Source organism: Electrophorus electricus, chromosome 1 (assembly GCF_041902795.1).
Source record: "Electrophorus electricus isolate QZ-2024a chromosome 1, ASM4190279v1, whole genome shotgun sequence".
NCBI lineage: Eukaryota > Metazoa > Chordata > Actinopteri > Gymnotiformes > Gymnotidae > Electrophorus > Electrophorus electricus.
The window spans coordinates 44,039,506-44,054,505 of record NC_137497.1 but is presented as its reverse complement, the minus strand read 5'-3'; the positions used below and the strand labels follow the sequence as shown (position 1 = coordinate 44,054,505).

Below are 15,000 nucleotides of genomic sequence, written 5' to 3'. Positions count from 1 at the left end.
TCACACACAGCCAGAACCAGAAGACAAATGGCTTTTCCTTTGGGCAAAAGGGATCGTCTTTTACTTTAGAACTAATTCAGCGTTATTAAGCCAGGTTTTCTCTTCACTTTATGGCATTTCTTTGAGTCTTCCGTACAACACTTTCAGCTTTACTACAATCTGTTCAGGAACGTAGGAAGCTAAGATGCATACAAATGTATATACATGCATACACCATGTATACACCATGCATATAGCATGCATACAACATGCATACAACATGTATAAACGTGCATACACATGTATACACCATGTATACACATGCATACACCATGTATATACCATGCATACACCAGGTATACACGTGCATACACCATGTATACACATGAATACACATGCATACACATGCACACACATGCACACATGTATACACATGCATACATCATGTATACACCATGCATACACCATGCATGCATCATGTATACACCATGCATACACCATGTATACACCATGCATACACCAGGTATACACATGCATACACCATGTATACACCATGCATACACCATGTATATACACTTGAATACATGCATACACCATGTATACACAAACCATTTCACTGCGAGTTATACCGTGTATGACTATATACGTGACAAATAAACCATACTTGAATACACATGCATACACATGCACACACATGCACACATGCATACACATGCATACACTATGTATGCACATGCATACACCATACATACACCATGTATACACATGCATACACCATGCAAACATGCATACACCATGTATAGACATGCAAAGACATGCACACATGACTACACATACATACACCATGCATACAGATGCACACATGCATATACCATATATACACCATGCATACGCATGTATACACCATGTTTACACCATGCATATACCATACATACACATGCATACAACATGTATAAACATGCATACACATGTATACACCATGTATACACATGCATACACCTTGCATACACATGCATACACCATGTATACACATGAATGCACATACATACACATGCACACACATGCACACATATGCACACATGCATACACCATGCATACACATGCATACACCATGCAAACATGTATACACCATGTATACACATGCATAGACATGCACACATGACTACACATGCATACCCCATGCATACACATGTATACATATGCTCACATGCATACACCATGTATACACCATACATACACATTCATACACATGCACACATGCATACACTATGCATACACCATGTATACACCATACATACACATGCATACTCCATGCATACATGCATACACTATGCATACACCATGTACACACCATACATACACATGCATACTCCATGCATACACATGCATACATGCATACACTATGCATACACCATGTACACACCATGTACACACCATACATACACATGCATACTCCATGCATACACATGCATACATGCATACACTATGCATACACCATGTACACACCATGTACACACCATACATACACATGCATACTCCATGCATACACATGCACACATGTATAAATATGCATACACCATGTATACACCATGCATACACATGCATATATCATGTATACACCATGCATACACATGCATACACATACACACATGCATATACCAGCCTGTTATATTGCTTTTACTTTGTCTTCACCACAGCTGTGTCCCTTTTCCCAATGCACAGAGTGGTGCAGTTCAGTCCATAATAGCAATCACAGAGTTGAAAGAAAGAGGTTTTAAATGAAGCAGAAAACCCACTGCACCCGCCCTGGTCTGAATGAGCACTTACACTGACTGGTCTGATTTTTTTCTGAAACAGGATGCCACACTCACTCATTGACCTCTTACAACCCACTTAGTTAGCATCAGCCTTACGAGGAGGTTCTTAGCAAGCCAACACAGGCCCACACAGTTTCAGTAGCAGAGAACACAGCTAATGGTACAAGCAGAAACATCGAACTCTGCAAATCTGCAGAACGCAGACTGCAGGAAGCATTTGAAATGTTTTGTAAAGGTAACTTATTTTCTTTTTAAATCCTACCTGTTGGCTTCGATAGTAACATCTTTAATGGAAATAAAAGATGGACAAAATTGGTCATTCATTTGATTTATACCAAAGGAAAAAGGCGAGTTATCCTTGGTGGGGATAAAATGGCCCAGTGGCGTGACTGATTTCGGTGAATGCGAATCGATGCTGAACTGAAAGGGGAAGTCCATCCGTGCATCCCTGACGCTGCCAGCGAGGCTGGTCGTCTCTGGCTCCATCTCCTACAGTGGTCACGCATGACACATGTAGCTCTAAACCATCTCCTACAGTGGTCACGCATGACACATGTAGCTCTAAACCATCTCCTACAGTGGACACGCATGACACATGTAGCTCTAAACCATCTCCTACAGTGGACACGCATGACACATGTAGCTCTAAACCATCTCCTACAGTGGACACGCATGACACATGTAGCTCTAAACCATCTCCTACAGTGGTCACGCATGACACATGTAGCTCTAAACCATCTCCTACAGTGGACACGCATGACACATGTAGCTCTAAACCATCTCCTACAGTGGACACGCATGACACATGTAGCTCTAAACCATCTCCTACACTGGTCACGCATGACACATGTAGCTCTAAACCATCTCCTACAGTGGTCAGGCATGACACATGTAGCTCTAAACCATCTCCTACAGTGGACACGCATGACACATGTAGCTCTAAACCATCTCCTACAGTGGTCACGCATGACACATGTAGCTCTAAACCATCTCCTACAGTGGTCACGCATGACACATGTAGCTCGAAACCATCTCCTACAGTGGTCACGCATGACACATGTAGCTCGAAACCATCTCCTACAGTGGTCACGCATGACACATGTAGCTCTAAACCATCTCCTACAGTGGTCACGCATGACACATGTAGCTCTAAACCATCTCCTACAGTGGTCACGCATGACACATGTAGCTCTAAACCATCTCCTACAGTGGTCACGCATGACACATGTAGCTCTAAACCATCTCCTACAGTGGTCACGCATGACACATGTAGCTCGAAACCATCTCCTACAGTGGTCACGCATGACACATGTAGCTCTAAACCATCTCCTACAGTGGTCACGCATGACACATGTAGCTCTAAACCATCTCCTACAGTGGTCACGCATGACACATGTAGCTCTAAACCATCTCCTACAGTGGTCACGCATGACACATGTAGCTCGAAACCATCTCCTACAGTGGTCACGCATGACACATGTAGCTCGAAACCATCTCCTACAGTGGTCACGCATGACACATGTAGCTCGAAACCATCTCCTACAGTGGTCACGCATGACACATGTAGCTCTAAACCATCTCCTACAGTGGTCACGCATGACACATGTAGCTCGAAACCATCTCCTACAGTGGTCACGCATGACACATGTAGCTCGAAACCATCTCCTACAGTGGTCACGCATGACACATGTAGCTCTAAACCATCTGCTACAGTGGACACGCATGACACATGTAGCTCTAAACCATCTCCTACAGTGGACACGCATGACACATGTAGCTCTAAACCATCTCCTACAGTGGTCACGCATGACACATGTAGCTCTAAACCATCTCCTACAGTGGTCACGCATGACACATGTAGCTCGAAACCATCTCCTACAGTGGTCACGCATGACACATGTAGCTCTAAACCATCTCCTACAGTGGTCACGCATGACACATGTAGCTCTAAACCATCTCCTACAGTGGTCACGCATGACACATGTAGCTCGAAACCATCTCCTACAGTGGTCACGCATGACACATGTAGCTCTAAACCATCTCCTACAGTGGTCACGCATGACACATGTAGCTCTAAACCATCTCCTACAGTGGACACGCATGACACATGTAGCTCTAAACCATCTCCTACAGTGGTCACGCATGACACATGTAGCTCTAAACCATCTCCTACAGTGGACACGCATGACACATGTAGCTCTAAACCATCTCCTACAGTGGACACGCATGACACATGTAGCTCTAAACCATCTCCTACACTGGTCACGCATGACACATGTAGCTCTAAACCATCTCCTACAGTGGTCAGGCATGACACATGTAGCTCTAAACCATCTCCTACAGTGGACACGCATGACACATGTAGCTCTAAACCATCTCCTACAGTGGTCACGCATGACACATGTAGCTCTAAACCATCTCCTACAGTGGTCACGCATGACACATGTAGCTCGAAACCATCTCCTACAGTGGTCACGCATGACACATGTAGCTCGAAACCATCTCCTACAGTGGTCACGCATGACACATGTAGCTCTAAACCATCTCCTACAGTGGTCACGCATGACACATGTAGCTCTAAACCATCTCCTACAGTGGTCACGCATGACACATGTAGCTCTAAACCATCTCCTACAGTGGTCACGCATGACACATGTAGCTCTAAACCATCTCCTACAGTGGTCACGCATGACACATGTAGCTCAAAACCATCTCCTACAGTGGTCACGCATGACACATGTAGCTCTAAACCATCTCCTACAGTGGTCACGCATGACACATGTAGCTCTAAACCATCTCCTACAGTGGTCACGCATGACACATGTAGCTCTAAATCATCTCCTACAGTGGTCACGCATGACACATGTAGCTCGAAACCATCTCCTACAGTGGTCACGCATGACACATGTAGCTCGAAACCATCTCCTACAGTGGTCACGCATGACACATGTAGCTCGAAACCATCTCCTACAGTGGTCACGCATGACACATGTAGCTCTAAACCATCTCCTACAGTGGTCACGCATGACACATGTAGCTCGAAACCATCTCCTACAGTGGTCACGCATGACACATGTAGCTCGAAACCATCTCCTACAGTGGTCACGCATGACACATGTAGCTCTAAACCATCTGCTACAGTGGACACGCATGACACATGTAGCTCTAAACCATCTCCTACAGTGGACACGCATGACACATGTAGCTCTAAACCATCTCCTACAGTGGTCACGCATGACACATGTAGCTCTAAACCATCTCCTACAGTGGTCACGCATGACACATGTAGCTCGAAACCATCTCCTACAGTGGTCACGCATGACACATGTAGCTCTAAACCATCTCCTACAGTGGTCACGCATGACACATGTAGCTCTAAACCATCTCCTACAGTGGTCACGCATGACACATGTAGCTCGAAACCATCTCCTACAGTGGTCACGCATGACACATGTAGCTCTAAACCATCTCCTACAGTGGTCACGCATGACACATGTAGCTCTAAACCATCTCCTACAGTGGACACGCATGACACATGTAGCTCTAAACCATCTCCTACAGTGGTCACGCATGACACATGTAGCTCTAAACCATCTCCTACAGTGGTCACGCATGACACATGTAGCTCGAAACCATCTCCTACAGTGGTCACGCATGACACATGTAGCTCTAAACCATCTCCTACAGTGGTCACGCATGACACATGTAGCTCTAAACCATCTCCTACAGTGGACACGCATGACACATGTAGCTCTAAACCATCTCCTACAGTGGTCACGCATGACACATGTAGCTCTAAACCATCTCCTACAGTGGACACGCATGACACATGTAGCTCTAAACCATCTCCTACAGTGGACACGCATGACACATGTAGCTCTAAACCATCTCCTACACTGGTCACGCATGACACATGTAGCTCTAAACCATCTCCTACAGTGGTCAGGCATGACACATGTAGCTCTAAACCATCTCCTACAGTGGACACGCATGACACATGTAGCTCTAAACCATCTCCTACAGTGGTCACGCATGACACATGTAGCTCTAAACCATCTCCTACAGTGGTCACGCATGACACATGTAGCTCGAAACCATCTCCTACAGTGGTCACGCATGACACATGTAGCTCGAAACCATCTCCTACAGTGGTCACGCATGACACATGTAGCTCTAAACCATCTCCTACAGTGGTCACGCATGACACATGTAGCTCTAAACCATCTCCTACAGTGGTCACGCATGACACATGTAGCTCTAAACCATCTCCTACAGTGGTCACGCATGACACATGTAGCTCTAAACCATCTCCTACAGTGGTCACGCATGACACATGTAGCTCAAAACCATCTCCTACAGTGGTCACGCATGACACATGTAGCTCTAAACCATCTCCTACAGTGGTCACGCATGACACATGTAGCTCTAAACCATCTCCTACAGTGGTCACGCATGACACATGTAGCTCTAAATCATCTCCTACAGTGGTCACGCATGACACATGTAGCTCGAAACCATCTCCTACAGTGGTCACGCATGACACATGTAGCTCGAAACCATCTCCTACAGTGGTCACGCATGACACATGTAGCTCGAAACCATCTCCTACAGTGGTCACGCATGACACATGTAGCTCTAAACCATCTCCTACAGTGGTCACGCATGACACATGTAGCTCGAAACCATCTCCTACAGTGGTCACGCATGACACATGTAGCTCGAAACCATCTCCTACAGTGGTCACGCATGACACATGTAGCTCTAAACCATCTGCTACAGTGGACACGCATGACACATGTAGCTCTAAACCATCTCCTACAGTGGACACGCATGACACATGTAGCTCTAAACCATCTCCTACAGTGGTCACGCATGACACATGTAGCTCTAAACCATCTCCTACAGTGGTCACGCATGACACATGTAGCTCGAAACCATCTCCTACAGTGGTCACGCATGACACATGTAGCTCTAAACCATCTCCTACAGTGGTCACGCATGACACATGTAGCTCTAAACCATCTCCTACAGTGGTCACGCATGACACATGTAGCTCGAAACCATCTCCTACAGTGGTCACGCATGACACATGTAGCTCTAAACCATCTCCTACAGTGGTCACGCATGACACATGTAGCTCTAAACCATCTCCTACAGTGGTCACGCATGACACATGTAGCTCGAAACCATCTCCTACAGTGGTCACGCATGACACATGTAGCTCGAAACCATCTCCTACAGTGGTCACGCATGACACATGTAGCTCTAAACCATCTCCTACAGTGGTCACGCATGACACATGTAGCTCTAAACCATCTCCTACAGTGGACACGCATGACACATGTAGCTCTAAACCATCTCCTACAGTGGTCACGCATGACACATGTAGCTCTAAACCATCTCCTACAGTGGTCACGCATGACACATGTAGCTCTAAACCATCTCCTACAGTGGACACGCATGACACATGTAGCTCTAAACCATCTCCTACAGTGGTCACGCATGACACATGTAGCTCTAAACCATCTCCTACAGTGGTCACGCATGACACATGTAGCTCTAAACCATCTCCTACAGTGGTCACGCATGACACATGTAGCTCGAAACCATCTCCTACAGTGGACACGCATGACACATGTAGCTCTAAACCATCTCCTACAGTGGTCACGCATGACACATGTAGCTCTAAACCATCTCCTACAGTGGTCACGCATGACACATGTAGCTCTAAACCATCTCCTACAGTGGTCACGCATGACACATGTAGCTCGAAACCATCTCCTACAGTGGTCACGCATGACACATGTAGCTCGAAACCATCTCCTACAGTGGTCACGCATGACACATGTAGCTCTAAACCATCTCCTACAGTGGTCACGCATGACACATGTAGCTCTAAACCATCTCCTACAGTGGTCACGCATGACACATGTAGCTCTAAACCATCTCCTACAGTGGACACGCATGACACATGTAGCTCTAAACCATCTCCTACAGTGGTCACGCATGACACATGTAGCTCTAAACCATCTCCTACAGTGGTCACGCATGACACATGTAGCTCTAAACCATCTCCTACAGTGGACACGCATGACACATGTAGCTCTAAACCATCTCCTACAGTGGTCACGCATGACACATGTAGCTCTAAACCATCTCCTACAGTGGTCACGCATGACACATGTAGCTCTAAACCATCTCCTACAGTGGACACGCATGACACATGTAGCTCTAAACCATCTCCTACAGTGGTCACGCATGACACATGTAGCTCTCTCTCTCTCTCTCTCTCTATATATATATATATATATATATATTCAAATGGTAAACAACCTTGTTTTTTCAATACCAGTTTCAACACAGTTCTGAAGCATTATCATGTTTGTCTTGTAAATACATTTGTAAATAAATATAATACAGTTGTTTACCAGAATGTAGTCTGCAGATGTTTATTGTTCTCTAACCCCAGCAGTCAATATGTTTTCATAAAGACGCACTTCCCTCCTTTTAGCTAATGAGTAACCGTGGCAGCTCACCTGTGTCAGAGCTATACTGATGGATAATGGCCAAGGCAGGCTGCTGGGATGCTAATGCGCTGGAAGCAAATCAATACGTGTGGAGATTCAGTAAACGCACGGCAGTCGCAGCTGCCAGAGCTATAAAACCTCCTCAGCCTGTGATACAGGCCCTCGCTGGGCTGGCGCACACACGCCCGTCTGTCACATCGCCACAGCAAGGCACCTGTGTCTTTTTCCAGTTGTCCAGTTTTGGCCCCGTGTCAAGAAAGCCCTGCATTCACTCAGTTTGCAGACTTGTTCATTTACATTGACCTGTGTGCCAATTTCAAGTCACTGCGTAGAAACCTGGACATCAGGATGAGTTGGGGGCGGGGTGAGGACGAGCTGGGGGCGGGGTGAGGGCGAGTTGGGGCGGGGTGAGGACGAGTTGGGTGTGGGGTGAGGGCGAGTTGGGGCGGGGTGAGGGTGAGTTGGAGGCGGGGTGAGGGTGAGTTGGAGGCGGGGTGAAGACAAGATGAGGGCGGGGCAGCCTACGCCTGTACAGTCCTCAGCTGCCTGAGATTCCCCTCGCTGTTCTACTACGGCAAGCAGAATTTCACGCCTGATATGAACTCTGTTCAGAAACTCTAATGTCTATGAGTCCTTGCAGACTTATTTAAACATGGTACTAGAAAGGCGGTATGAAAGAACCGTTTAGTCTGCGTTTCCAAGATCGGCCAGTTTAACGGACTCCGCTGTTCAGTTCCCTGAAGCGAGATCCGCTGTGTCTTCATGTCCTCAAAGACAGTTGGCTGGAGTTCTCCTCCACTCCACCAGAACAGAACTGGAGCCAACAGCCCTCCTGCCTGTGTCTCACCGCACTTTCGTGAGGTTTCGCTGGGCTACGTGTAGATGGGTGAGTCAGTGGGGTTCAGAAATCTGCATCTGTTCCACTTTAGGGTGGAGGCGTGAATTCATGAGCAATGAAGCGACTCACAGAAATGATCAGGGTAGGGCACGCAGAGTTTAGAATTCAGTACAAGGACATGACAGAGCTGCTTGTTTGTGCTTTCAGGAAAAAACACGTTTATCTTCTCTCTCTCTCTCTCTCTCTCTCTCTCTCTCTCTCTCTCTCGCTCTCGCTCTCTCAGAAACCACCTGTTCAGACTACGTTTAGAGGACCTCTCACTGATCCAGGTATGTAAATACTCTCGTTGTACCTGTAAGTCCCAGGTCGGACTAAGGCACTGCTGCAACTCTGTGTCGGGGCTGTTCCACTGCTGTTATCAGACTGCCCTGGGGGTGCTGAATCTCCTCGAGGTTGTTTCATCTGCTCTTGTGTGTCATCTGTTTGTTCTAGTCAGTAGTTTTGCAGGTATGCTGTTGTTTATTTTTTGCTGTCTGTGTCCTGGGTACGACAGGTGCTGTCTAAGCTGAATTTCTCTGTACAGAGGCTTTGCTTTTGTGTGATGAAGTAAAAGGATGTCTGATTATGAACACAGAACTGCACAGTCGAGCTGCACTTCAGTTCATGTTCCTCTTCAGTGCTCTAAAGCGCAGGGGTGGTCAAAGCCAGTGCATTCTGGGAATTCTGTTACACTAGCCAGCAGCCACACACACACACACACACACACACACAGACACACACAGACACACACAGACACACACACACACAGACACACACAAACACACACACAGACACACACACACTCACACACACACACACACACACACAGACACACACAAACACACACACACACAGACACACACAGACACACACACACACACACACACACACACACTCACACACAGACACACAGACACACACACACACACACACAGACACACACAAACACACAGACACACACAGACACACACACACTCACACACACACACACACACACACACACAGACACACACAAACACACACACACACAGACACACACACACACACACAGACACACACAGACACACACAAACACACACAAACACACAGACACACACACACTCACACACAGACACACAGACACACACACACACACACAGACACACACAGACACACACACACATGTCTGAAATATATCAGTGTCTTTGTGTACAGCTCTTTACTGCCACTGATGCATTTGGACTCACTTATCACACCTTGAGATTTTCCAGTTCTGCAGTTTCAGTGTATTTCAGTGAAGCCTACGGTTTGTCAGGGATGGCTGTTCTTCCATGGCTGCAATTTGCACTTGTGTTGCTACCCACCACCTGCTGAGTTAAGCATCTTGTAACCCAAGCACTAACTGTGCAAACATTGACACTTTTGAGAACGTACTTGGACACTTTCCCAGCGCCAAGCAGGACTCCTTTGAAGTTGTGGATGTTCTAGACTTTGGCCGTTTGCAAGCATGGTGGAGGTGGATGTGAGAGGAGACCTGTGGAAGGAAGCATGCACCCTCCACCCCCGGCCCTCCACCAGTGCCGAGGCGGTGAAGGTCCGGGGGACAGAGCCTTTTGTTCAGGCGCACTCAGACAGGACACCACGACGAGCCTGCAACCCCCCTCCATCTTAGCTGCTTTTCTCTGTCCGTACCGAGTCTGACTGGCCCACCCAGTCTTAGATTGTTCCTTTTTACCAGTCTCGACAAATCTGGCCTCAGGCAACTCTGTAAAGAGAAGGGAAAAAGATGTTTAGATGATCTGTTTTTCGGGAGCGAGTGCCAACTTCGACTGACCTCAGATCCGTTTTCTCTGTCTCTCTGGCTGCCTCTCACGTGCCTGGGCTTACGGGGTTTGTGTGTTTTCAAGGCTCTTCAGACCGGGAGAGCATCCCACTGTGCAAGCCGTGTCCTCGTCAGAGCCCCAAGGTTGAAGATTTTCCCTTGATTAGCGTTTAGTCAGCTCCCGTGGGATGCAGAAAGATGTGTCATGCCATGTGCTCCAGAGGACGCCGTGCGGTTGTGTGTCCACCGGCGTTTGTTGCAGCCTGGCAGGTGCTGAGGGATCTTCTTTCCTAAAATATCCGGGGAAGTGGCCCTTTTTTAACGAAATGTGTGAAAATGGACATTATACTTCAGAAGTACTACAGCTACAATGCTATTCAGTTTCATAATCTTGATCACACATTTACTGTGTTGTCTTGTTCAAGCATTTGTACAGTGCCAACAGTGTAAACATCCAAATGGAAGAACAACCATTTAAAAAAAGTGGAGCTACTGTTTTCTGTTTCTGTCTGAGATGTTTATCTCAGTCCTGCCCGTGAGGACATCCAAAAAGTGCAGTGTGGAAGGCTGATCATATAACAAAAATGTATAATTTAATACATTTATTTTAGAGGCCTAGAAAATCAAAATATATTTCCTAACATTTTGAAGCATGCGATTATAATTCCAGGAGAGACACAAGGCATGAGACATTACAGACCAACTGGAATTCCATCCACTGGCTGTAGAGAAAGGTTGTCCCTGAAAAGCAGATAGCACTTAATTCTTAAATAAAATCTTATTTGTCTGGTCATTTTCAGTGTTTGCAGATAAAATTCTGCATTATCGCAGTTCGAATTTTATTCAGTTTACACATTTTGATCTTCCATTGGAATTACGCTGATAACACAGTCCTGTATTCTTCTGGCAGGGATCAGGGATATGGAGGAGAGTGAACACACATAAGTGCCATTAAATATGAATTTACTCAGCGTTTTTAGAGTCACCTCGGGTTTTTTAGTCTTAAGAAAATACCATAAATAAAGTTTGGCCTAAATCAGCGCACGAGGTAGCAAGCTACAAATGATAAAAGCTGGTATGGATATATTTAAAGCATAATGTCAGCAACATTTCAAAGAAGTGCTAATGGACATCAGTGATTCTGAATGATGAGGTCTGGTAAATATAAGAACTTTATAGAGAAGAGAGACAAGCAAGACAGAGAGCAGATCAAAGGGGCAGAGAGAGACTTGTGGCAGTAATGTTAGTATATCAGAAAACTGGGTGAAATTAATGTTTCAAAAGGGCACAGAGGGCGAACACAAAAATATTCTCAGAAATGGTGAAAAAATAACACAAATTGCAAAAAAAAAAGGCAATTAATTGTACTAAAGTTTATGCAGTAAGTTAACATCTTAAATGATGTAACAACAATTTTATACCAAAACTAAACCAATATACCAAGCTCCACAGACATATATCACCACAGCTGCAAAGATATGTTCATTTAAATGTACAGACCATATTAGTGCATTAAAGTTTATATTAGAAATTTAAATATATTATGATTTTAAAATGTAACAGTGCAGTTCACAGGAAATAATAATAATCAAAAAATAATACAAAATAAATAATGATGATGATGAAGGTGATTATTATACGTGGCTGATTTTAGATGTTAGAAACTCACTCCAGCACACTCCTCATTGTAATAATTGTCTCTCTTCTCTTCTGTATGTCTTGCTGGCACAGACGAGTGAGAGGGACCCTTGGATCCGCTTGTAAAACCCCAAAAACAAGCTGTCAGTTTGTTTTGTCAGGCAGTCAGAACTGTTGTAGATATCAAATCATTTTGAATACATGCCTTTATTATGGCGTTTAACATAATTCATAATGTAGCCCCCATCTTTAAAGGACTTTTACAATATTACTACAAGAGCAGACATTTCAGCACAGTCAGCATTTTCGTTTAAAACCAATAAACAATGAAATATGCTCTCCGCTGATCTAAAAACGTAGACTTTTATATTTTTTTTCTTGTGAAGTTAAAAAATGGGTTTTAGGCAATCAATCATGTTTGCATTAACTCTTGGACTCTATTAACGGTGATTTCTGCCGAATGTTGAGTATGGTTGAACAGGCGATGAGTGACGAGTGCGTTTGTGTTGACTAAGAGGAGATTGTTATATATTTCGTTGGTTTTAATGTAGTTTGACTTTGCTGTTTTTGTCTTTGGTGCAAAACGTCTCTTCTCATTGGAGAATAATGTTTTTGTAGAATACTGACAGAATACAATAAACTGAACTTAACTAAACTAGTTTGTAAAAAGTGGTGTGTTTCTTATCCTAGCAAGGACATTAGGGTCCTGACAGCGTAATGGTTTCAGAGCAGTGACACCCGTATGGGTTACACTCGTATTACGACTCTTACTGGGAGACAGATGTTGACTAGGAAATAATGTGAAACTGCTGCTTCTGTATTTTATTGATCTCGCACAGTGGAGCTTTTCAGTAGCCGTTATGTGTCAGGAATTAGATAAACACACCATACAATTAGACTGCACATTCCAGCTCCTCCGTTCATGTAATATTTCAGTAGTTTTTCCTGAACAGCTCCTAATGGGCACTGACTCGTCAGTCCGCCAAGGCTGTCAGGTAAGAGGCCTGCGATATCCGCGTGAGCCCGTATTCTGAAATGCCCCACTCTTCTATTGATCCAGCCTCGGGCTGAGATATCTTAATCTTCTGTGGCTCAGACTCCAGAACAAAAGCCCCAGCAGTAATAAAAACTATGAATTCAGTTCAGCTACAGAAGGAGAAGCACCCCGAAGACAGGAAGGTGAAGTCTCGTCGATACCGAGCTCCGGCACGGGCCAGGTGGGACTGTCCTTTTTGAAATAGAGTTGTGGAGAAAAGAATAGAAACTTCATGGAATCTTCTTGTGTTTCTGCACAAAAGTGGGATCATTCCGTAACTTCTGATGAAGACCAGCTGGCTGCACCTGAGGTCTGACGGTCTCAGCAAGCATGTTGTGGACACATGGAGGTGACATGTGTCTGTTGCCCTGGTGACTGTCATGTTTGGGTGTCTGCTGGCCTGTCTGGCTGTCACCAGGGGAAACGCCAAGGGCAAGGGCAGGGTCAGGGATTAGGAACACTTCACCAAGCTAACATTGCACTCAGCTCCATAATGACGAGTCTCTTCTGGTTTGTCTTGTGTGCTCACGGCTTGTAGTTTCTCAGCACAGATGTGTACAGCCTTGTTAAAATCGTTCCTTTTTGTCTGCTTCTGTACTTTCACCTCAGATGCTTCATTAATGCAACCTTCATGAGTTCCATCTCATACACGGAAAAATGCAAGAAAATCTTCCACAAACTTTTTAACACGAAATGAGTTTCTGAAAGTCACTTTGCTGTTTCAAGGAATTGGGGGTCATAGTAATGAGCCGAGTACTCAGGATATTTTTATTAATCATTTATTAATTTATTTTATTTTAATCATTCATTTCATTTGTCAACATGTGCCCAAAAGATGATGCACAGGTCTGGCTTTTGAGACTGAGTTTAGGCAGAACTATCGCATCGTGATTGTTTCAGGATTAAACCTTTACATGGAAGGATCTGCACCGACGTCCTCTCTGAGGTTCATCATTCCCTGGTCAGTCCCTGACGGGAAGCCGTTCTTCTGTTTCCGAGGCTCTGGTCCGAGTCAGGCTCTGCAGTCCGTCGGACCGTGCCATGTCCACAGTGGTGAGAGAGGATTCCTTCCGGCACGCGGGGCACCGGACAGCATTAGGGGTGCTGGAGACACTGATTAATGGCCCCAGGTACAGTTGCATTGTGTTCATATTATATTGTATTTCAAGCTCGACTAATGAACACCTGAGCTGAACCTCCCTGCACCACATCCAGATTTGCTCAGCAATTGAGCAGATTTGTGGGAGTAGGCTGGATTTCACATTTCCTGTTAACGAGTCGCTAATTTTGGCTTTACGAGAGCGCGGACGTAAGCGGAAATCTGT

The 15,000-nt window shown here is 45.3% G+C and overlaps 1 protein-coding gene across 4 annotated transcripts in view; it reads left to right on the top strand.

Moving 5' to 3' along the window:
* sema5a (sema domain, seven thrombospondin repeats (type 1 and type 1-like), transmembrane domain (TM) and short cytoplasmic domain, (semaphorin) 5A) overlaps positions 1-15,000 on the top strand; it is a 107,751-nt gene that overhangs the window by 33,356 nt on the left and 59,395 nt on the right. For all 4 annotated transcript variants that reach the window (XM_035526305.2, XM_035526306.2, XM_035526307.2 and 1 more), the window contains one exon: positions 9,445-9,490. In XM_035526305.2, coding sequence (XP_035382198.1) covers positions 9,445-9,490 — 46 coding nt within the window. The remainder of the gene's footprint in view (positions 1-9,444; positions 9,491-15,000) is intronic.